The sequence below is a fragment of the Miniopterus schreibersii genome (genome assembly GCF_964146895.1).
Source record: "Miniopterus schreibersii genome assembly, chromosome: 13".
NCBI classification, from domain to species: domain Eukaryota; kingdom Metazoa; phylum Chordata; class Mammalia; order Chiroptera; family Miniopteridae; genus Miniopterus; species Miniopterus schreibersii.
The window spans coordinates 15322987-15347765 of NC_138113.1; the positions used below are offsets into that span (position 1 = coordinate 15322987).

Here is a 24779-nt window from a genome sequence, read left to right on the forward strand (position 1 = left end):
AACAATGTGCTTCTCTCAATAGTAAATAGAGTATTTTTAATGGTACGACAAGTTGATTCCTTACTCTAAAAACCGAATTTAGTAGAAAAAGGAAATACTATTTCTCCTTTTTACAAACATATATTTATAATTCCAATCCATTCCTTTTAAGGAAAATGTCCCTCATTCTCAGGAAGGATGGAGAAAGAGTATAAAACAAAATCCCTAAAAGATTGGGGCCATAATTTACCTTTGCTGAATACACTGTGTAGCAACAGCTACACCCAGTGGCCATATATGAGTAATGATGCTTTCTAGCTATAAGAGTAAAAGGTAAATTTAGAAACAACTATTTCAATTTATTTAAGGTTCTAGGGTAAAGGTTATCTTTCACCACAAATTATGTTTTAAGGGAACACTCAGGAATCTCTGGGTGGAGGCGACAGACAGACAGACACAGGCCTTAGCTCCTAAGCTCAAAGCAATTATACAGAATAATTCCATTTAAAAAGCCGCTAAAATAAAACTCAAACCAGAGAGAACGTACAGATACTTTATTGCTCACCTTTCACACACAGCACACCTCCAGCCACTTTCTTTCACAGCTTGACAATGTTTAAGTACACAAAAACCCAGCGAGAAGCGTCATGTAGATTTCAGCAAAGGACAATGTAAAACATCAACTCAGCCAGGCTTTTGTTTTCTGCAGCAATAATAAAGGGCCTCCTGCACTAAGCAAAAATCTCTCCCCTTTCTCTGTAGTGCATTTCTTCCGTTACAAAAAAAGTCTCCTGCCCAAAGCAAACTAACTTGTATTTGCTGAGCCAGTGGTATTAACTCGTGCATAAAACAAATTTTAGTTTGCTGTTTCTTCTAGCAGATTTCAAGTAAAAATAGTGTTGAAGGAGGAACTTGTTTTGAATGAATGCAGGTCAGTTTGAATCGCTATACTTAACTAAATGCCTATGTGTACTATAGACTCACAACTTAGTTTGCTTTTATAATCTTGACGGATTTTGGCCGTGTTCAAGGTTTTCAGAGTTCAGCTTGTGGTATAATATTCCATCAAGAGAATAAGGCTACTGAATGTGCTATCTGCAGAAGAGCTCATTTAATAGGAACTGACCTAAAAGTTCTATCATGAAGCAAATGTGGCATAACCTCTCCAAATAAAAAACCAATCGGCAGAAACTGTGCTTGGAAAATAGACATTAGAATAGTATAAGGAAAACACATATAAATGGGTTAATATGAGGAAGGCTTCCTAGTTGTAAATCTAAAAAAATCTAGGAGAATCCTCATTTTCAAAACTGTATATTGAAAACATGAAAACTACTTATTCAAGTAACTTCTTCAAAAAAGTATGCATGTTCTGACTGTGGAATTAGTCTACTGGTCAATTAAAGGCAATTTTCATTACCTTTAAAAAAATTCTTTGTACAAAGGAGAGATGTGTGTTTCTCAAATAAACAGCATTATGTAAGTCCATTAAAAAAAACCCAACAGAACTGAATGAAGACCTACAAATGCTTGTGCCAGGCAGAAATCTGCCTGCCACCTGTGGTCTCACATTCGAAATTCACACTGGACTCAGGATTCTTAAACTAAGTTTCTATTACTTGAGCTCTAGCAAAATGTAAGGTTCGGTAGCCTCAACTAGTATAATGTCTTCCCTGTCCAAATCCAGAGTGATTATACTGATAACCTCCGTGCTGGAAATGCTGTTCAAACTGGCCCCCCTGGTGGTAACTCTGCCCCCTCCCACCCCAGCCTCCTCCCTGGCCTCCGCGCCCGCCACGGCCTCCGCGCCCGCCCCTCCCTCCCCGGCCGCCGCCGCCGCGATCACCATGATGCCCACCATCCTGGTATCTGCTGTCCTGCTGGTATCCACCGCCCTGGTATCCACTTGCTGTGTACGTGGTGGTCTGGAAGCCGCTATAGCCGCCACCTTGGTAGCCACCACCGTGGGCAGCATGGTAGCCGCCCGGCGGGAAGCCCGCGTCGCGATACCCAGCGTCCGGGTAGCCACCGCCGCCCCCTCCGTCCGTCCAGCCTCCCTGATGCTTGCTCCCTCTTCCTCCCCCGCGGCCGCCGTGGTCGTAGCCGCCGCGGTCGTAGCCCCGCGCCCCGCGTCCACCTCGCCCTCCGTCCTGCTCGTGGCCGCCGCGTCCTCCGAACGAGGGCTCGTGGCCCGCTCTCCCCCCGCGGCCCGCGTGCGGCTGCGGGCCGTCCTGCCTCTTCTGCCAGGGCGGCATCTCCGGGGGCGGGGGCTCGATTTCATTGGGTCTGCCGCCTCTGTCGGGCACCCTGCCCATCAGCACCTACAGGGCCACAGCGACATTTTAAACAACTTTATTTTGTAAACAGAAATAAATGTATTTGAAAGAAAATTAAAGGTACGCTAATCACCTTATTGATGGCACAGGCAGACTTCTCTCTTATAGAACCACTACTTGTCCTTAAAATCTTTGACAAGTCTTGTCTTGCAGCCAAAAGATGAGCAATAGAAATAGTACTTTTAGAAGATAAGACTGAACGTTTCGGTTGGTAAACCTTTGCTAATTTCTCTGTTTGACTCTGTTGAAAGAAAGTATTCAAAAGAAATGTCAGTTTTCAAAATGACATAGAAACACTCATACTAAGTAAGTTCAAGATTTCCAAAATGTCTGACAATAATTTTTACTAGGCTCCAGATGGGAGGGGGAAGTTATATACTCACCATTGCTCCAACCTCATCAAGAACTGTATTATAGTACAGCTGTCTATGTTTTAGGGGTAAAGGAGAGGAAGTACCCAGAGGGGAAAGGGGCCCTTTTGGACTGTGAAGCTATAAAAAAGGTTAAAAGGTCATTTGCTTTTTAATATTCCCATCTTTGCTTATTATGAGGTCAAAATGTTAGCTGTGACTAACCTGTACTAATTACGTTGCTAATACAATAACATGATACATTTCTTATAAAAGTGATCCCCCTATTTAATACTTTCCTCTAGTATAAATAATAAATAAGAACAAAGGGTCTACCATAACTATTTAGTAGAAGTGTCAGTTAATGATTAAGGCTGTTAGATCTAATAAGAAAGACAAATCACTGGGAAATTAGAAAACTCGGACAAGTCATTTAAATCTATTTCAAACACAAGACCACAAATGACAGATAAAAAAAATAAAGAGAAAGTTCACACAAGAGAATGTGAGTTCAAATAAATATAAAACATTGTTTCCAGATAGAAATTAACAAGTGCAAATTAAAGTAACCTATGTTTTGGGAAACAGCAACAATCCCCTACCTACTAAATTTTGGAAGCAACAGCTACAACTACAACATACAGCAAGTCAGCACAAGAACAAAAATATTCGTTAAGTCTTTTGGTTATATGCAGGTAATCAAATATTGATGGTAAATATTTGGATTACATTAAATGAAAAAATAGAATGTAAAAAGGTACATTCACTATGATATATATGAACAATGAAAGATGTCAATAGCTGTTGTGGTTAAGACAATGAGATGATCTGTGACTTTTAAAAAATTTCTTTAATAATTAAAAGAATAAAAAGATTGTCATTCTATGTTTGTCTGGGTAATGTTTCCTGAATGTCTTATATTTTTCTTAAGAGTCACTATTGTACCTAAATAAGTGCTCAATCAATGTTTGTTGAATGGAAACAAACACCTTTGAGAAAATGGTTTCATATGTTTCAAATAAAACTGATTTAATATGCAATTTCAAAGCGCGATATAACTGCACAAATTTCATATGTGAGATAAAAGTTTACTTTGTGCATATGAAAGTAATTTCTACCAAGTAATTTAAAACGAAGTTTCAAAGTGAGGTATCAGTTCATAAATTCCATTAAATGAAAAAGTAGATTTGTACAAGTAATTTGTATAGTTCAACAGAATCTTAAATGTCACCTAGATTAAACACAGCCCATTAATTCCCACTTACTGATCATACAGTAGATATCTAATAAACACTTGTTGAATGACCAAGACCTCTACCTGGATTATCTAATTTAAACTGAAATAAGTCTTACTCTCCAATTCTATAAATCATAATATTTGGTCTTTCTAAATCCAATGAAATTAAATTGTTAGCCTAACGTATAATTTTAAATCCAATAAAATTCTTACTCTCCAATTCTATAAATCATAATATTTGCTCTTTCTAAATCCAATAAAATTGTTAGCCTAAAATAATTTTAAAATTTATTACTTTAGTAATTTTCAGATACTCTCTCCACTTCTCTCACATATGGGTACTTCCTGTAAGTAGGGTCTATAACATAGTTTTGTTGAACAATATTTAAAAATTGAAAAATACATGTTTTCACTATTGCTAAATAGCTGAAAGAACTGCTACTCAGCAACTTACTAGAAAAAGGTTCCTGTGAGTGTTGCCTATATAGTTCTCTTGTAGTCTCCACGGTATCTAAACTGTACTAGGAAAGCTTAAGGATCAAGTCTATAAATACTCTGCTCTTCTAAATTATTTAATGTGTACCTTGGCTCGGTCAGACCAACCAAAAGACTGGACAGTGACATCCAAACGTTTTATTAGCAGCTTTCTCCGAACTTCATATTCATTAGCAATGGCTTGGTTAATTGCTTCTATCTTTTCCTGAAACAAAATTTTTTTTTAGAAGTTAGAATTTAAATTTGCTTGACCACTGTTCTAAAAGGGCAGAAACTGCCTGTCTCATTCACAAGTGAATCCCAGTACTTAGCACGAAATAGTTACTTAATAAATAATAAGTTATAATAAATTAAGGAAATGATATGCAAAATAATGTCTCAAAACATAATAAAAATATGTAAAATACAAAATTCTCATTTAGCTTTCCCATAATCCATTGTGTGAAGCTCAGCCCAATGATGTTTTTGGCTTGAAGGCAACCCATTTGGCAATTAGAAACATGCATCATACTGAACTTCTGTTTATTTTAATCAGCTGTGTGAAATATTTACAAATTATGAGATAAGTGTTTCTAATCTTACACAAATACAATTATGCTGCACAAATCTTAAGGTTCACAAAAATGATTCTAAGGATGTCCACCTACGAAACTCCATATCAGAAACTATAACGTAAAAAGCACCAACTGTACGTGTCAACATAAATATCTTAAGATAGATGGATGGTTCCTTGCAATTTCACTCCAGATGATCGCTACTCACCCAGTGGGCTGGTCCCAATGACTTCTTCAATAAAGGCTTTCCCACATGATTAGGTGGAACTTTTGCTAATGTTTCCTTTAACTGACACAAAAACATAAATGAATGAATAAACAAGTCTAAAAGTTACACATATCCTCCTCATCTTCCCAAGTCCCATCATATCTTGCCATCAAAAGAAGATTCCTGACAGAGGCAAAGATGGAGGATGTTTTGAAATGTACAAGACCCACACAATAAAGACACTCACTGCCCTCTCCTCACGTGCCTACAGAAGCATGATTTCTTCACTGCACCTACAGCAGTGCCTGACAATGGTAGGCACTTAATGGGTATTTCCTGAATGGATGAATGAACACACAGAAAAATAGGGACTATGGATATACTGCTGCTCCCCTGTAGAGTTCAGCCAGATTTGTGCATCATGGTGTCCATCTGCCCCACAATGCAAATGTACCAATTCTGTACCATGCATACAGAGAGTAACTCTGCTAGAGCAAACATCATTCGCTTCTATTCATTAATTTTATTAAAATTGCTTGTTCCTAATAAATTATAAAAAACCTCCTCACTGTTGATCATGTGTGGCATGAATTATTTTCACGTACTAGATGACTTTAGCAGTCGAGAAGTCTAATTTGCCAATTGAAACTTGCAAGACTCAGAGTGAGTGGATTAAGAACCAAGAACGTTAACATCCTTTCTGCCCAGTCAGTGTGGGAGGAGGGTGGCAACAGTTAACGATGATAAAGACTTTAAAAGTAATTGCATCAAAGTTCAATGATAAAATAATTTTTAAAAGGACTTAATTCTTTTACATTATATCTAGCTTATTTCAGCTCATAAATCAAAGTGTCAAGTTTCCTTTTTGAAAAAGAAACATGCTAACATGTCAGAAAAACACTAAAATACTAATTTCTCTTTAAGGTATCCAGGATTTAAAACCCAAAACTCATTTAGTAACAATTACTTAATAATATGCACATTAGGTTCCCATTAAGAGAAATTAACAAATGTAGGACTATGCCTTTAATACACTACAATCTGGTACTAAAGGTCTTACTTTTTTTTCAATCCCGCTGAAGAATTGGAACATAGTTATATTGGCTGGAGGTTTGGACATTCCTAGAGCAATACATATGCCTTTCAACTCTTGAAAGACCTCACTACCGCCTCCTTCTTGAGCTTTTTTTTGAGGAGTATTCACACAGAGCATTCTGGCAGCTTCTAGTTCTGAGATGAGGTATGCTGAAGTAAACAAAATAAGATTTCAAAATGAGATACAGCTACGGTTAATAGTCATAAGTCTGGAGTCACAACTCTATAGACCTAATGATATGTAAGTTTTAAAGCTGCAAGAATGGACAAAAACAAGAAAGGAAAACCATTTTTACCTCAAATGACATAGCACATAAACTGGTTCTGTAATTCAGGTACTTAACCAATATATATTTAAAGGGTGATTTAAAAATAAGCGATTCTTTGAAACCAAAAGGTAGATCACATCTAAAAATCTGGATTCTTGCATTTCGCTATTAAGGAATCTACAGAACAGGGGTTGGCATCTGTTGACAAATTTGCAAAAGGTGGCAGGTGGCAAATTTTCGGTGACAGTTAAAAAGGTTATTATTTATTTTACTTCTCACCACTGACATGCACCAGTGATAGATCTGTTCCTCTTACCTCCCAATACTTAGGAAGTCTGTTGAGAACTGGCGTGAAACAACATTTTTAAGCAGAGTTTAACTTATAGGAGAAGGGGGAAGGCACTAAACTCCCCAAAGTTCCTTTTTTATGGTCTCCAGTAGCCTAATGTCACCCTCTGGCTGTTCAAAATAACGCCCCCTCTTCCATCTATATTCTTCTCTGTATTCCCTTCCCCCCTACTTTCTTCATTCTCACACTCCTATGAAAGCAACAACAAAACTTTCAAATCATTTCTTGGCAGAGTCCTTTCGTATCAGTATCATCCCGTGTGTTAATTTCGGTCAGGTATAATGAGGGCTGCAATCTGCTTCAGGTAATTAAGGTGACGGTATCAATAATCAGTCTTATTCCTTTAACCTTCCCAAGGACATTTACATTTTTATAAAAGATGATTAGTCATCATTTGGATCTCAGGATTTCAGGTATGTGACAAAGTGAGAACCTCCTGATAATATTAGTTTTGAAAAAAGACATTTTCTGGGTTCTTAAGTTTAGAAGTACTGAATGATCATTATACCCAAGGTGTAATGCTAGAAGTATAGGAATCATAATTTTGGCAGATCATTTCTGAAAAGCTTCCAACTGCTATTCTAGAACAACAAATACAGCTAAGTTTCTGGAAAGGTCATTCTAAACGAGTTTGATAAAGTCTTAATGTGTTCCATACAGCCAACTATGTGAGTTAAAAGATCAAAACAGTAAAATCCCACTGTCATGAGAATAATCACTGTTTTTATAAATAAGGTGTTACTGGAACACTGCCACATTCAGCCATTTCCATATTGTCAATGGCTGCTTACACGGTACAGCAGTGGAGTTAAGAGTTGTGACAGAGATCTTATTATGGCTCATGAAGCTGAACATATTTATTATCTGGCCCTTTAAGAAAGTTTGCCAACCCTTGTTCTAGAAAATCATATGTTATATGATTTAATAAATGTGTTCTCTAAATTTAGGACAACGTGGCTCAGGCATTCACAAAATCACTTCACCAATACAATTACTATCAAAAAGCATTAACTGTAGCTGATGTGTTCAAAGTACTAGGAAAGGCACTGACTGGGTATTTAATACAAAACAAACAAAAACGATTACTTCTACTGAAAATCCAGTAAAGAATAAAGAATAAATGCTTAAAAAGGTGAATAGTTCATCATCTACTAGAAACTTAGATACGACTTATTTAACCTAAGGGCAATGAACACCTAAAATAGTTCTTAACTTGACATGAATTTTTCAGCTGCTTATTCTAAGACTTTTATTTTACTAACAATTCTAATGAGGGTGGTTTATCTCCCCCCCTCAAAACACAATGTATTAAAAGATTCAAATCAGAAAGGTAAGGGGGCTAGAAGTAAGTAAAATTATAGCATCAAGATGTGACAACTGATATTGGAAAGACGAGTATTCACATGGAGCAAGCAGAGAATGAGGACATGTACATAAACATTAGCATGAAAGAGAGGAAACAAACTGGGCAATCTTTTAGAAAAGGGGAAACAGCAAAAGCAGAGACTAAGAGGGAAGCAAGTAGTGGGTGCGTGTGTGTGTGAAGAACTCAGAGAGCAGGGTGACCTTTAGCTGACTCAGTCAGTTGAGGAGCAAATAGATGCATATTCTTGAAAAGCTTTTGAGGTGATAGCACATTAAAACAGTCAATTAATATTGACCCTGAGTTCAAAAGAATCATGTTCTGTGCAGTTGGCTTAAGAAAGAGGAAAGAGTTAAAGGTGTTTTATAAAGATTTATATTCAAAGTGGGTTTTATAAGTATCAGCACTAAAAAGGCCAAATTCTCAGCTCTTTGGAAGAAGTGGCTATTCAGGGTTATTGCTAACCTTTCCACACAGCTGTTGTCTTGCCATGTAAGATAACATATTCTAAGTGCCAAATATTAGGTGTTGGTAGAGATAAACAGTGCTGCCAAGGAAGAATCACTGAGCACACTGTGGCTGAGCCAGTAACAGAAATTACGATTTGAGGGTTGCTGAACGCATGCACACAAAAACCATGTGCAGCAATATCAGTATCTAAAGCAGTATCTGATCTTAGGGGCACAGCCCCCCAGCAACAATCATCTGACAATGGGGAAGTGAAGAAAGTGCTTCTGGTGCTGGCGTTGGCAGCACATATTCTAAAATTGGAACGATACCAGAAGATTAGCACGGCTCCTGCGCAGGATGACATGCATATTCGTGAAGCGTCCCATATTAAAAAAAAAAAAAGTGATTCTGGAATAATTAGTGCTAAGTATAATGGATATGAACATATTTCTTTTTTAAATTAAACTTTCAAAATTAGAGTTGTAGCATTTTCTAGAAACCATAGTATGGTTGTAAAGACAAATATTTTTAAAATCCTCTAAGTTGTGTTTGTCATAATAAAAACTATACTATTCAGTTAACCAAAGCTTAATCTGAATGTGTCTCAGAATGCTATGAAAATTCTGAGTTGAGACTACTGGTTGAGTTTACTGGAGAGTTTATTCAAGATAACAAAATTTGTGAGTCTACTTACTGTTTTTCAGGGTGAAGAGAGAAATAGTAGTTAGTATAGAAAAAATATGGAAGGAAAGAATTTTTATAATTTATTTCCCACAATGATCAGTAAGTACAGAAACAAAGCAAATATCATTGCAGAAAATTTTACATTTACAAACAAAACCAACACCCTTAAACAATTACCCAACCACAAAGAAACAAGACAAGCTATTTTAATTTAAAAAAGAACTTCATTATTCCCACACTGCTTTCCAGTCTATTTAAAATGTGCTTCCAGTCCAGAACGCCAAGATGTAACCATCACACATTTGAACAACATTCCAGCACTACCTTTGGTCAAAGTAGGTGAAGCACAACAGCCTGAGTACCTCCAATTAAATGATAAAAGAGTAGCAATTACAAAACAACTCTGCTACCAGTGCACAGAAGGATGAATAGCTTCTAAGCTGGAAATTTAATGACGTTTTCTTTAAAATAAGTAGTATTCTGAATTAAATCCATAATGATACAGAACAGTAACAACTAGTTTATTAGTCATGGAAAACATAAATAGAACATAATAGCTACATTCTAGTAGCCATGAACTTACTGAGCAACAGGAGGCAGTTCTTCTGAACCAGAAGGCGCTTCGTAACATCCCCAGATGTCAGTGAAAGATATGGACAGTTCATCTCCCCTAGTAGCCCACTCACCTCAAGCTGGAATTCTTCAGCTTCATTCGGGCCTTTTAAGAATTAAAATAATCTTACTTAATAAAAATGATTGTTTTCCCCATTAGTATACACCGATACACACACATGCTGAAATTTTTAATATGATTTTCCTAACACAAGTTCCTTTTTCTTCTAATTTATCCTTTCTCACACCACTGACAAATTTCTTAAATACTTTCATTAGGTTATTGCCTTATTTGAGACTCTTTAATGGCTTTCTAATTTCTACCTCACCTAATCTAATTTTTCTGTCTTTTAAAGATCTTTATAGCCTCTCTGCTTTGCCATTCCCAGCAGATTATTATATATAAAGTAATTATTTACTACTTCCACAAATATTCCTTCTATTTGTGCTAGGCCAGTCTCCTCATGGTCCTAGGTCAGTCGAATTTCAACTTCTCTGCTTACATTTAATTATTTCCTGTGATGGATATGCCCCCTCCCCTCCCCTCCTCTATCAAATGCCACCTATCCATCAAAGCCTAGTGGTCTTGCTCCTTGATGAAACCTTCCCCAAGTACTATCATACTGATTTCCTCTCCCTGTGAACCACAAAGTAAAGCATTTCATTACCACTAATATCCAATTGTTTCATTTGTGCCAAACATTTCTAGTTTCCAGACTAAATTTGAAGGTAGTGAACATGACTTGTAGTTCTGTATCCCCATAACATGTATAGAGTGCACTGGGTAAACCAAGGACAAACAATGCTATTTCTTCTTACTATTTTCATGGCTCTCTATTCAGTATCACAAAGGGGCAAACATTAACTGACAAACTCTGGGAGTTACTTGACCTCAGACCTTTTCTCATCTATAAAGTGAGAAGACTGTCTTATCAAGGTTTTGCAAACTGGGTTCTGTGAACTCCAGAGTTCCACAGAACTCCTTTAGGGGCAGCTGGGAGGATGAGGAGAGTTGTGCTAACAGTACTCCCTCTCAACTTCAGCTACAACAGCTACACTATTTATCTGTTTTATATGTTGGCTTTTATAAAATGTTTCATGTGAACAAAGGGGTTCCAGGTTATAAATAGTTACCATCTAGCACAGATGTTTGTTCAAAAGTTCTTATAATCTCTGAAATGTTAAGTCAAGAGACACTGTTAAGAGCACTGGCTCCCAAATTTGATTGCTGGGGTTGAATCCTGGCTTTATCACTCACTGGTTGTATGACCTCAGACGATGTATTTAACCTCACTGTGCTTCTTGTTTAATGTATAAAAGAGTAATAATACCTGCCTCACAGGACTGCCCTGAGTTAACATATGTAAAGTACTTAGAACATAGTAAGTGCACAATAAATGTAAGCTGCTGCTATCATTACTTTTGTAGTATACTTTCCTTAAAAATTAGAATTGGGTGCAATTAACATGTACACATTAAATATACTAAACATGCAAGAGTGAGCTCTTCACAATGGAATTCTGGAAAAAAGAAAATGGGATTATGCATATAGTTCTCCATAACAGTGGGTGAGCATTCTGTCTCCTATTATAGGTTTACCTATGGTAGGAGGGAATCAGGCGGTGGAGTGCCAGGTTCCAAACCTTTGTCTCTTTTGCAGAATCAACAAAACAACAGTTGTTATGGCTAAAACACTGACAAAAATGGCAAATATAATACAGCTCTCAATGCCATAAATCTGATGGTATTGGATCTGGTTGTGGTATGTCTAGTGATATCCTCTTATGATACAGAAAACTTCTTAGTAAAGTGTTCTTTCTCCCTATATGTAACAATTACAGTGCATTTACTTTATATTTAGACATTCTTCTAGAATCTGGTAGTCTAAAAAGAAAAATATCCAAATTTCTAGTGCTAGCCACCAATTTAAGATCTTGCAAGTCAAGTTTTACAAAGAATGGAAAGTTCATATGTGCTATTACTTGTCTACATTTTTCTGTATCACCAACTTCCACAAATTTTTAACAGTTGTATGACTATATTTTAGTTTTTCAACTTCTGAAACACCTGTCTCTAAAAACAATGAGGCAAAGAATTTGGTTGCTTTGTAAATTTTTTTTATATTTACAAAGAACTTGAAATTTTAGCTTAAGTACTGACAATGTTCAATTGACAATATGCAAATTTTATTTTTCTATTTTGCACCTAAAACTGAACGTTTACTCACTGTTAGTTGCCTGCACATTTTCCTCCAGTTTGCAGAGCACTCTTAATTCAGACACCAGCCAAGCGCAGAGTTTGGTAAACTCAGGGGAACTGGCTCCAGCAGAGACTGCCTGGGACAGAGCGCCATCTTCTAACAATGGACCCTTGTAACTGGCAAGTTAAGAAATCACACTTCAGAAGAATATAAAATCACACCTAATATATTACAGACACAATATATTTATGTATTATTTGTATATAAGCAATAGTTTAATAAAGATAAGTTATGATCACCAATTCCTAAACTTGCAAATATAAATAAGAATTAGAATTATACCAAGCCATTAGAAAAATGAGCTAAATGGTAACTGCATTTTATCCCTTCAAAATATAGGTGAATATTTATGTCAAGTTCATACACTTACTGAAAGCTCCTACTGTACCAAGATTTTCTTACTTTAACTGAACTGAGGATTAAAACCAGATTAACAAGTGATAGCTAATTATACTATAGTTTACTATTTCAGAAATAAAACTTAGGTTATCTTTTCTTGATTATTTTTCCAGAAATAAACTAGGTTAGGTTTTTAATTACTTCTTTAAAAGCAAAAACTTTCCAATTAATCATTTATTTCCTTTTTCTATATTAATGACGGTTAAGACTACTAGTACCAGAGAAATGTCAAGTTTAATAATTGCTGGTGAGTTGGTGTTTGGGTGAACAGGTACAACTGAAACCTAACCCTTTGTAAGTGATTCAAATGTAATTTTAAAAAAATTACTAAATGTTCAAACATTCATAAAAGGCAATAATAACAATGAACCCCAATCTAGGCTATAGCTATAATTAAAGACTTTATCATTCTCCGAATAATTTTAAAATATAGATTCTTCAGAATATTACTTTATCTTCTTTTAAATAAAATATTAATAAAAATCCTGCTATTAAAGGTGATACATTAAACATGCTTAAGATAATTTGATGTTTAGTGGTATAAAGAAGTTAGAGAAATGACAATACTTGATCCTTTTAAAATACAATTATGTATGTACACACTGAATGGAATGGAAGTGTTACATAAAAAAATGAGGTTATAAATCTCACATCTAGATTTAAAACCACGTATTAGAAATTTCTCCTGGTGTTACACATTTAGATTTTGCTCTTTTATTTTACAAGCAGTTACTGAATTCCTACTGTGTGCCGAATTAGAGATAAAAGGTAGCCATTTAATTCTATTATTTCTCAGTGAATCCTTTAAAAGCACACATCAATCAATTAAGGCTAAATTTTAATGAATGAATGCCACCAAACCCAGTAGTTACGGTTAAAATGTATAGCAAAGTTTTCAGAAAATCCCATGGTTAACATTACAACCCATCTTAACTAATTACTTGATCACAATTATTACAGTAACAATTACTTTTACAGTACCCAATAGAAGAAAAGTGTAGTTAAGAGAGGGTAAAAGAGCAATAAAGGGAGAGACAGCACCCAGCACCAATTGTTAGGCGACCTCTGCCCCTGCAGAATGACTACATTTAAATAAGGTCTACCTGATCCTTTCATCCTACAGCTCTCTGAACACTAACCTTAAGCCTTACTTCTTAGGAGCTTCTAGGATAAAAATAAATAAAAAATAAACATTAAAAAAAAAAAAAGTTTTTAGGACTTCCATTTCCTTTTGCAGTCCAGGGGCCTTCCTCAAGTCTCCTGACAGCACATTCTTAACAGTGTGAACGTCTCCCCCACCTCACTTTGCACCCCTAAGTGCTCAGCCCAACACCGCCACCCAGCAAGTGCTCCTCAAAAGTGCTCCCTGAGGGGTGGCTTCAGGTGGAGCAGGCAACTCCGCCTCAGACGTCCGCCGAGAGTCCATTTTGCTGAGCCACTTGTACTCGCGCTCTATTCAAAGAAATAAGCCCCCTAAAGTCTGTAACATTCATGAAAATTCACAGCAAGTTAAAAAAAAAAAAAAAAAAGAACAATGGTAATTCACTTTGACAAAGAAAGGTGGTAAGCCCTGCGGCTTCCTTTCCTAAAAATCTCTACCCGGGCAGCGAGTCACCTAAGCGGGCAGACTTTGGGGACCCTCCGTGTCTTTTCTCAAAGAAGAGAGGTTTCCCTCCAAGGTCCCCACGTTATTCAAAAGCCTAGGACAGGTTTGGATAAAGGCCTTGTTTCTATATAAATACAGCTAGCCAAGTTTGTCAATCTTTTTGACACTGTTCCTATAGCCAAATATTTAATCACTTGTTAATCATTTGTTTCCGAAACCACGGTTATTCGCAAGGGGTTCTGAGTTTTCAAGTTTGAGCTGCGCGCTCCGGTCTGGGCGACCCAAGTCGGACACGAAGCCCGATTCCCATCTCGTAGATGAAATGAACTGCGGTCAGTCAACTGCCGGGGGGAGGGGGAGACAAAAGGCGCCGCAAACACGCAGGGATTCCGCGGGTGACGACGACCCTAAGGGTAAGTCAGGGCCAGTAATGGCTCAGAGGAGTGTCCGCCGCGGGAGCGGCCCGCGGTTCCCGGAGCTGGTGACAGGTGGGCGCCCGCGGGCCGGCGGCGCGGACACGCGGCTCCGGGAGCTGGGTGCGCGCGGAGATGACTGGGCAAAGCAGGGTGTCGGGGAAAGCGGGTGGGGTAGGGGGGCGCTCCCCAGAGGAAGTTTGGGGGGCGAGTGGGAAATCGGGGGATCAACTTCGGCAACCTCTAGAGTGAGGGGGCAGAGCGGGAGGATGGGGGCAAGGAGAGCGGCTCCGAGAGGGGGTGGCGAGAAGCGGCGCCCAGACAATGACACGCGTGACTGACAAGCGCTGCGGGTAACTCGGCGGCAAGGAGCCCCGGCGGGCCCAGGGGAGTCCCACACGAGGGCCCTGACCCGGAGGGCAGACCGTGGACGTGGCATCGGGGTCCCGGCGCCTCAGGGAGGCGGCAGGCGGAGCGGGGCGGACGGGCAGGTGCCTCCGTGTGGGACTCCCGAGGCGCGCCCGCCGAGGCGGCAGTGCGGGGACCGGGACACCCGCGCCCCGGTGCTCTCACCCGAGATCCTCCAACGCCTCCAAGATGTCAGTCTCCATAAGGTCGCACTCCATGCTAGTGGTATTCAAATTTCCGAGTCGTCAGGCTCCCGTCTTCGCCGGCAACGCGAACATGAGCGCATGCGCTGCCTCCCCGGAACTTCCCAATCGACGTCTGGCGCCTCAGCCCCCGCACTGCGCATGGCCCGAGCGTGCGCAGGAAACTTGGTCCCGCCTCCCGCCCCGCCCCCGGCCGGCTGAAGGCTCGCCGGCGGCCCAGCGTGTGCACATGCGTATTACGGACTCGTGAAGCCGGCGGCCCAAAGAAGGGCAGGAGGACTGGCTGCGTGGCAGCTGGGCGTGGGGACCCGGCGAGGGGGGCGGGGGGCCGCGTTCTAGCCCCTCCGAGTGCGGTTGACGCCCGTGCGCGAGGCGGGCGGGGGAGGAGCCGGAGGGCCCTCGGGAGTCTGCGGGGGTTGGCGGTGAACCGGGGATTATTCCGGTGCGCCCCCTGGGTCGCGGGCCGCGGCGGGAGCGTTCGCCCGGACCCCCCTCCGGCCGCCGCGGGCCGGGAGGAAGGGCGAGCTCGGGGCTGCGGAGGGGCGGCCGGGCGGGGGCGGGAGCCGCGGGGCCGCGCGTTCGGTCCCCCGGCGGCCGCGCTGCAGGCGGGGAGGAGCTCCCTTCCCGCTGCCCGGCGCGTTCGGAAAGTTGCTGCGCTCCCCGCCTCGCAGGCTCGGTGCCCTTCAGCCCTTCCCAGGCTGAGGACCTCATTTCAGAGGGTGGGGCAGAGGAGGGCTTCGCTCCATGTTAAAAAGAACTAGATGCGTTTAAGTCCACGCCCTTTAAACAGTGAATAATTTTTTTTTCTTTTTTTTTTTTTTTTTCTGTAAAGCAATTGCTTTTGACAACGTTTGCCTGGGTGTAACATTCATTTCACGGTGGGTTCCGATTTCTTGACAACTTAGTTATTGGCTGGGTATATGCTTAGAAATCATTGAAAAAATGGAAAAATCGTTTTCAAAGTGATGGCATATTTGGACAATTCGTTTTCAGTGATGGCATATTTGGACAATTATGTTGAACCATAAATTGGCATAATGTTGCATTGTGTAGGCATTTAATTAAAGAGTTTTCTAATTGGTCCCAGTACATTTTATTTTGTAGTTCTCAAACATTTTCGTGTCTAGTGGATAAATGCCCCCTATATCTTATTTTAAGATCCTTAATTTGCATCATCTGAGTGTGTTTGTGTGTGGGGGGGGGGGGTTAACTTATGCAGCTAGTGTGTACTTGACATGGTATTACTCCCTTCACCCATATTATTTTACACAATCATCATAAGGCTGAGCAAGTATTACTCCCGTTACATTAATGAGGACACTAAGGTCAGTAGCTTCATGATCTGTCCAAATGGTAAGACCAGTAAGGACTGGATTTTGAGACATACGTGAATCCATCCCATATTCCTTCCCATTTGATTATTCAAATAAGGATTTATAAGCAGGATGTGAAAAGATAGGAAGATAGAGCTAGTTGAATTTGATAAGCTCATATATATTGTACATGGTTACCTTATAATAAAAATAGAATAATCATTTGTTTTTGTAGGGTCGTTGAAGGTGCGAAACAAAAAATAATGCTTAATGCAGAATCAGTTTGGGGAAAAAAAGTTTCATTCTTGGCTCACTTATCCATGTAAGTTGTAACACATACTATTGGTGAACAAGTGATGACTCCCCTAAATTTATTTTTCTAATGCAAATTGTTAGAGTAAATGGGTAACCAACCCAAAGGGATTTTAAAAATATTAAAATAATTATGTAATGGATTTTGCTGCATTGAAAACAATGCTTGTAAAAGTAAATATTGTCTCAATAGAAGGGAAAAAAATAAAAGTAAACATTGCCATCATTTCTATAGGATCTACTAGAAATCTTTCGCATTTTATTTTGTGCTTGTTTATATTTATATTGTAACCTGGATATCTAAAAATCTCATTCAAGCTGAAATTTAATAGAATGAAAAGAACACTGATTTGGGAATTAGTGAGCCCTGGTTTTTGCCTCAAATCATTACAAGAAAGAATTTTCCAGCGTAGTTGTCTCAAGTCCATCAGGTATCTTTGAGAGATGAATTTTCTGTGTAGAAGGTATGCAAATTGAAATCATGAATGATCTCAGTTTAAAAAACAATCTTTCCAGGTCTTCTTGAAAAGAGTAAAGAGAAATTATATTTTATACTTCTGAAAAAAATATACAGGGGAAAATTGAAATGAAAACTGGTATCAATTTTCAGAGGAACATCTTTTTATGTATAACCTTCAAGTTTATTATAAGGGAAATTTTTAATTATGTAGTAGTTAAAATTTTATGCAGCTGAGATTCTTAAAGTTACTACTAAAATCTATAGAAGGGTAATTTTTAATTTTGTTTTCTTTTTTAATTGATTTCATTGGGGTGACCCTCTTCTACTTCCCCCCTCCCCCTGTCCCTCTGGTAATCACCCTGCTGTTGTCTTTGTCTAGGAGTAGTTGTTTTTTTCCTTAATCCCTTCCCCTTTTCTGCTCAGCTCTCCAACCTTCCACCCCCACCCCCCAGCTGTCAGCCTGTTGTCTATCAGTCTGTTTCTATTTTGTTTGTTAGTTTATTTTGTTCACTAGATTCCACATAGAGTGAATTCATATGATACTTGTCTTTCTCTGCCTGGCTTATTTCACTTAGCATTACTCTCTCCAGGTCCATCCATTGCTGTTGCAAAGCGTAAGATTCCCTTCTCTTTTTTTTACAGCCAAGTAGTATTCCATTGTGCAAATGTCCCACAGCTTTTTTATCTACTCATCTATTGGTGGGCACTTGGGCTGCTTCCAAATCTTGGCTATTGTAAATAATGCTGCAGTGAACATAGGGGTGCATGCATTCTTTAAAATTAGTGTTTCAGGTTTCTTTGGATATAGTCCCAGAAGTGGAATTGCTTGGTCATAAGGCAGTTCCAGTTTTAATTTTTGAGGTAGCTCCACACTGCTTTCCACAGTGGCTGCACCAGTCTGCACTCCCACCGACAGTGCGTGGGGTTCCCTTTTCCCCACACCCTCGCCAGCACTTGTTGTTTGTTGGTTTATTTGATGATAGTCATTCTGACAGGCATGAGGTGATATCTCACTGTGGTTTTAATTTGCATTTCTCTGATGATTAGTAGCATTGAACATCTTTTCATATGTCTACTGGCCACGTGTATGTCCTCTTTGGAGAAGTGTCTATTAGGGAAATTTTTATAATAGCAGTGAAGTAGTAGGTATAAACGAACGTAAGGTTTGTTGTTTGTCACAAAGTGGTTTCTAAGACAATTAAACAGGCACCTAAAATAAGTAACTTTTCTTTCTCAAATAAAAGAGTCTGAAAAATAGCAGCATTTTCTGCTTTTAATGAATTTGCATTTAGCATGGCCCTCCAACAAGGAGAAAATGAGGAAGATCATAGGTTTGTTCATGTTGCTTATGAAATGAGAGCTTGTTTGTATATGCTGCTAAATGAAGTCCTCTTCATCTTGCATAGTGAAAACAGTACTTTTTCCCTTTAAATACTAACATGTAGAATTAATCTTGTAGGATCTAAAATATGCTTGTATTATTAAATAATGCTCTTTGAAATCATGCCTCTGGCTATGTTAGTATATTTTATTTTTTTAATTTTTATTTAATGATATTTTTAGAGAGAGAGGAAGGGGGAGAGAGAGAGAAACATCGATTTGTTGTTACACTTATTTATGCATTCATTGGCTGATTCTTGTGTGTGCCCTGACTGGCGATCGAACCTGCAACCCTGGTGTATCAGGACGACACTTTAACCAACTGAACTATCTGAGCAGGTCTCTTTTAGTATATTTTCTGAACCTGGCCAATTTTTAGAGACTGTTAATGAAGTTTGAGAGCATATCTTGCCTATGTTTAAATTGAGGAAGAGATATAGATATCGATAATAGATATAGATATAAAGGAGTCTTTCCAGAATGAAAGCTCTAAACTTGATTTCTGTTGTTTTCCCAGTGCAGCTTAAGCCTGGTTGCCACGTTCTGCCAACCTGTGACTCAGGGACATAGTGAACCAGATAGACACTGGTCTAATCTGGATGTAGAAAGAGTTTATTAGACTCTGTCCCAAAGGTGATAAACTAGCATCCATGTCAGGCTGAGAGTTGTGTTTTATTTGGCTGAACTAATAATTTAAAGAATTTTGAGTCATCATTTAAAAGTTTAGAGATATTTTGGGGTTTTCTTGAAAAAATAAATCAGGCAGCGTGGTAGCACTGAAGGCCTCGTGTCCATCAAGGCCGTGATCGCCTTGGTAGAGAAGGCTGCCCCTTCTGCAGTGGGCGCGAATCTTCCAGGCCTCTGGCATCTGCGTCCTGTCACTCACACCGTGCATCATGTGCATGTACACCCAGCGCTTTTCCTCACCCCTTATGGGTTTGGGATTTTCAGTCCTTTTATTTTCCTTCTTAATCATGTTAATTACTTCTCCTAATTACCTCTCATAGGTTTCTCCCTTCTCTGCCTATTCTAGTGTAGGGGGAGAATCTTTTCCCCCTACATCCTTAGGTTGATGAGTGGGGTTTGCAAATTACATTGACAGAGGCAGATTAACAGAAGAAAAGGCATACAGACTTTTATTGATGTTGTGATGATGTTTTATATTTGTGGTACTTCAAAGAAAAGATGTGAAAACCCTAAAGAGGTAGTTAGCTTCAGTGTTTATAAACCATTTTAACAAACAGTGATATATTGTGGGCAAGTGACTAACACAAGGAAGCAGGTTTGAACTGGTGGGGGTGGTAACTATGGGAAGGTAACTATGTGGGGAAAATAATGGAAGATAAGGGTTATTTTAGTAAGGTTGGTCTGCTCAGACTTATCTCAAAGCCAGCTGTCTTTCTTCTTCATGGCCATGAAACTCCCCTGTAGTGGGGATTTATGGCAGTCCTTGTTTCTTAGTAGTTTCTGCTTTTAATCAGGTAGGAAGCTCTGAGAAGGCTTCTTTGTGCACCTGCTGATTTTCAGTTGCCTTCAGCTCTAAATAATCCATATGCCAAAGTGGTGTATTTGGGGGTGGGGAGTATTCTGATCCCCTTCACTGGTCACGTGGAACTTCTATTCACTAACACACCTTGCCCTTCTATGCCTGTATACTTTTGTACAAGGTTTTTTGTTTTCCTCCCTGGAATCCCCTTTTCCTCAGTCTCCTCCTGGCAGATTCCTCCTGCCCCTTCTTTAAGATTGGGGAAAGCCTTCTCTCACTGCTTTAGGCACTCGTTCTGTACCTCCAAAGCTTCCTTAGCACCTTGTCCCAGATAACATTCCTGGTCCAGGCAAGTCCACAGATGCCCTCTGCTCTCCCTAATGTTTTGCTTACATTCTATCCCATCTTCAAGGCTTAGCCAAGCTTCACTGTTCCACAAAGAAGGTGTTCCCTGACTGTTAAAATTAAGTTTCTTAAATTCAGGTTCCTGGGCCCTGCCTCTGATGAGTCTTATGTCAGCCTTCCTGGTATTCAGTTTAGGAATCTATTTTTCTTAAAACCACTTCAGATGGTTTTATAATTAGCCCTTCATAATTTAACATTTATTAGTGTTATAATTGTATGTTGCTTTTAAAATATGTTCTGGTCTTTTCTATCCAGTTGCTATAAAACCATGCATTTTCTACATATTGCTTAGTACATTGATGTATATACAATAGGCATGAAAAATATCGATTAGTTGATTGACAAGAAAGTTTTCGCTTTCTCCTGACCAGACTTTGCTTTCTTCTGAAAGAATAAAGCAGTTCTTTGCAGGGAATGAATAAGTATACAATGAGTTATGCTCTGAGCCCTTGGATCATTCTGGAACTCAGTCAATGCCTATTTAAAACTAGGCTATTTTGGTAGGATGATATGTTCTCTGCTGACTTAGATTGTTATTACCAGCTTTGTCTTTTATCCTGGTGCAGTGATTCTTTATGGTGGGGAGTTAGAATCCTCAGGGAGACTTTTCAAGCTCTGCACCCCCTCCTCCCCCAAGGGTCCCTATGAGAATCAGAGCATTGTGTGATGAGAGATGCTACTGATTGGGAGTGTGCTGTGAACAAAACAGGAATTGAGCAGAATAAAGGCTGTAAATCACTCTTCTAGGAGAGCTTGTCAATGTGACAGTTATGATTAGACTGATTTTGAATGTCTTCAGTAAATCTTAGTTTCCGATCCCTGGTAACATTTATATACTTAATTTCTTTATTATCACAATGGGATCATTGTTTACAAACACAATAGAGAGAAGAAGAAAATATATTTTAAGCAGAAACAGTCATATTCAAATCCTGTGTTGGATTACTTTCTCTTGGGGTGTCACATAAATTTGACTCTGAGAAGAACCTTGGGACATCATTGTAGACCAGCCCTTCTCAACACTTCCGAGAGGGATTAAGCTCCAATGCCCAAAGGCATCCATGTTTGTAAGTAATAATTAGTTTCTCTCCTATGTATCTGAAATGCCATCTATCAAATACTTGGGAGAAATGAGAAAATCACTGAAATAATTTTCTCAGTGCTCAGATCTCTCCTGGGGTTGAGAAAGGCTAAATTATAAAGAGCCCAGTGGTTTTCAAACTTTTGTGTGTTTCACAATTACCTGTAAGCTTTTTAAAACAGATTGTCGGGCCCCACCCCTAGAAGTTTGATTCACTTGGGTCTAGGCTCCAATTTGCATTTCTAATGAGTTCCCAGGTATAGTGGAGGCTGCTGGTGTAGAAACCTTGACAGTGTGCTTTGTACTGTTTTTCTTCATTTGTTTTAAAACTCTAGATCATTTATTTAAAAAGTTCAGCTCAGTGGTTAGAACATCGGCCCACTTACAGAAGGGTCCCAGGTTCAATTCCTACCAAGGGCGTGTATCTCAGTTGCAGGCTGGATCCCCAGCCTCAGTTGGGGTGCATGCGGGAGGCAACCAATCGATGTCTCTCTCTCACACTGATGTTTCTCTCTCTTATTTCACTGTTAGTAAAACTCTCTCCATTTCTACCAGTAAATTGATATCTATAGTCTGCTTTTGGCTTATAATTATAGTGAGTGCAAGTCTTTATATTTAATGAAGAGGCTCAAAAAGAGGAGTAGGACAGGCTTTCTCTGCCCTAGAGCTTCTGGGGAAGAGAGAACGTTCTGTGCCGCCAAAGTGGTCAAATCTAATTTGATAAAGCATTGGAAACATTCATTAGACTCTCAGTCTTGCTTTTCTGTGCAATAAAGAGATTTCTGTGAATATTTATCATTGTTGCTAACTTGTTGTTTTCTGCCAATATAAATCTGCCCTTTAAAGCAAAATTGAAACAAAGGGAAATTATAAGATTCCAAAGACCTCAGAAAATAGTGCCACGTCCTGGGAAAATAACCTTCGGCGAGAAACCTATAATTTGGCTGCGTTGGACAGCCTGACTTGTCCATTCCTTCACTGATGCCCTTCCTGCCACAGATCCTTGCAGAGGCTGCCGCTGGTGCCCTGGCTTGGGCTCCAAGCTTACAATGACACGCTCGGCCGCCTTCCCCACATCATGACACTGTGCCTCAGGGGCTCCAGAGAGGCTCCAGACTCAGCCCCACTGTGTGCCCCGGTCCAAGTCCACACTGTGTCTCTTAGTTGAGCCTGGGTTACCAGCCCAGACTCCGTTCCCCCATAGTGACGCCAGTGTAGGGATCTTGACATCTTTTCCCGCTAGTGGACTATTGTCTGGGTCACCCTGATCTCTCCAGGTCACGTGGGGCTTCAAGCATCTTCCCCCAGGGGTCTTGGGCTCCTTAGGCAAAGTGCTCAAGCTCTCCTCCTGAGCACCGCACGCAAAGGAGACAGGTGGGGACCTTTGTCGCGCTGCTTAGGATTCAGTTACATTTTCCCGAGGACAGGGCTGTGTGCCTGCCTTTGGCTACCAACACTGGAAGAGCTACCGTTCAAATGCTAGCTCACTTAGGACATCTGCCCCCAGCCCTGGCCCGGTGGCTCAGCTGGTTAGAGCGCCATCCCATGCACCGAAAGTTTGCAGGGTTCACTCCCCGGTCAGGGCCCAAACCTGAGCCCCGAGAGGGGTGCAGTCCCCAGTTGCAGTTAGTACCGGAGGCAACTGATTGATGTTCCTCTCTCACGTCAGTGCCCCCCCCATCAACAAAACATGTCCTCAGCTTGAGGAATAAATAAATAAATAAATAATAAATAAATAAATAAATAAATAAATAAATAAAATTTTTTGAAAAGACAGTCTGTCCCTAAATAAGTTGTGCCTCAAGGAACTGCCATAATTTAAAATTTTTCCTCATCTGAAACTCCAAACACCTATTCAAGGCCATGTGCAGCCAAAAATAAGGCAACAAAGGATTTCAGGGCAAGCAGAAGGAGGTGAGTTTTTAAACCTGCGTATGCTCATGTTGTTGAGTAGAAATCCCCGTGTGCACCCCAAGATGAACCGGACCTCTGTCTGGAAAATGCAAGGAGGAAGAATCTATTCCTCTGGCCTCTCATGTTGGGTGCGTTGGGGCCTGCAAATTAAACAGACAAAGGACACATAAGAGAAAAAACAGTTTACTCGCCGGTGCAACATGAATACACATTGGAGTTCTTCGTGATGAAAACTCAAAGGGGTGGTTAGAATTTGGGGCTTATATACCCTCTTAATAGGGGAGGGGGAAGGGGAGGGGAAGACAGTGGAAAACAAATGACTTCTATAGAGGGGTGGGAGAAAGGGCATTTATGAAGACAAATAACTTCTTTGGAAAGATGAATGGGCTCTTAGGAGACTAGATGGGAACTATGATAGTCTTGAATGTCTGCCTGGATGTGGTGCCTACTTCTTGAGTCCTAGCCTCCGAGAAAATTCAGGTTGTTCCCAGGAGAGGATTTTTGACAACTGAATTCTTTTGGGAGTGTCTGCAATTAATTTACATAGGAGGGTGAGGGGTTTCAGGAACTCAACCTTCAGCTCAAAATAATTTTTATGCCACAATGGGATATTTTGGGGTGGCATGTCTTTTCTTTTTTTAAATATGTCTTAATTGATTTCAGAGAGAGGAAGGGAGAGGGGCAGAGAGAGAGAGAGAGAGAGAGAGAAACATCAATGATGAGAGAGTCATTGATCGGCTGCCTCCTGCACGCCCCCGACTGGGGATCAAGCCGCAGCCCGGGCATGTGCCCCGACCGGGAATTGAACTGTGACCTCCTGGATCCTAGGTTGATGCTCAACCGCTGAGCCACACAGGCAGGGCTGGGTGGCATGTCTTGATCCCCTTCAAAAAGGACCAAATCATTTGAATATTATAAACTATAACAAACTTTTAAAATAAACAGGATAGTTTCCTGTTCCTTTTGAAGAAAAGTATAATTGATTTTAAGAAAGTTCGGTTAACCCAAATATCTCCTAATTACCCTAGAAAGTCAACCATGGTTGATTTTAACCCCAAACATATGTTCATTTCAATGGATCTTTTTTAAAAAGACAGCTCCTTTTTAAAAAAAAAAATCTATTTATTGGTGAGAGAGAGATTTGTTGTTCCAGTTATT

At 39.9% G+C, this 24779-nt stretch overlaps 1 protein-coding gene across 1 annotated transcript; it reads right to left on the minus strand.

The window, feature by feature from the left end:
- Positions 1-518: 518 nt before the first annotated feature.
- Positions 519-15387, minus strand: FAM98A (family with sequence similarity 98 member A). Its single transcript, XM_081157320.1, has 8 exons — positions 15233-15387; positions 12209-12357; positions 9953-10087; positions 6220-6404; positions 5160-5240; positions 4486-4602; positions 2389-2556; positions 519-2300 (listed from the first exon to the last, which is right to left on the minus strand). The coding sequence occupies exons 1-8, from the start codon at positions 15283-15285 to the stop codon at positions 1632-1634; spliced, it is 1557 nt and encodes a 518-aa protein (XP_081013446.1). The 5' UTR covers positions 15286-15387; the 3' UTR covers positions 519-1631.
- Between the last annotated feature and the right edge of the window lie 9392 nt (positions 15388-24779).

Coding starts and splice junctions, on each gene's coding strand:
- FAM98A (XM_081157320.1), bottom strand. CDS start 15,285: ATGGAGTGCGACCTTATGGAGACTGACATCTTGGAGGCGTTGGAGGAT. Junction 6,405..9,952: donor GAACTGCCTCCTGTTGCTCA/GTAAGTTCATGG, acceptor TGTTTACTTCAG/CATACCTCATCTCAGAACTA. Junction 5,241..6,219: donor TCAGCGGGATTGAAAAAAAA/GTAAGACCTTTA, acceptor TTTTTGTGTCAG/TTAAAGGAAACATTAGCAAA.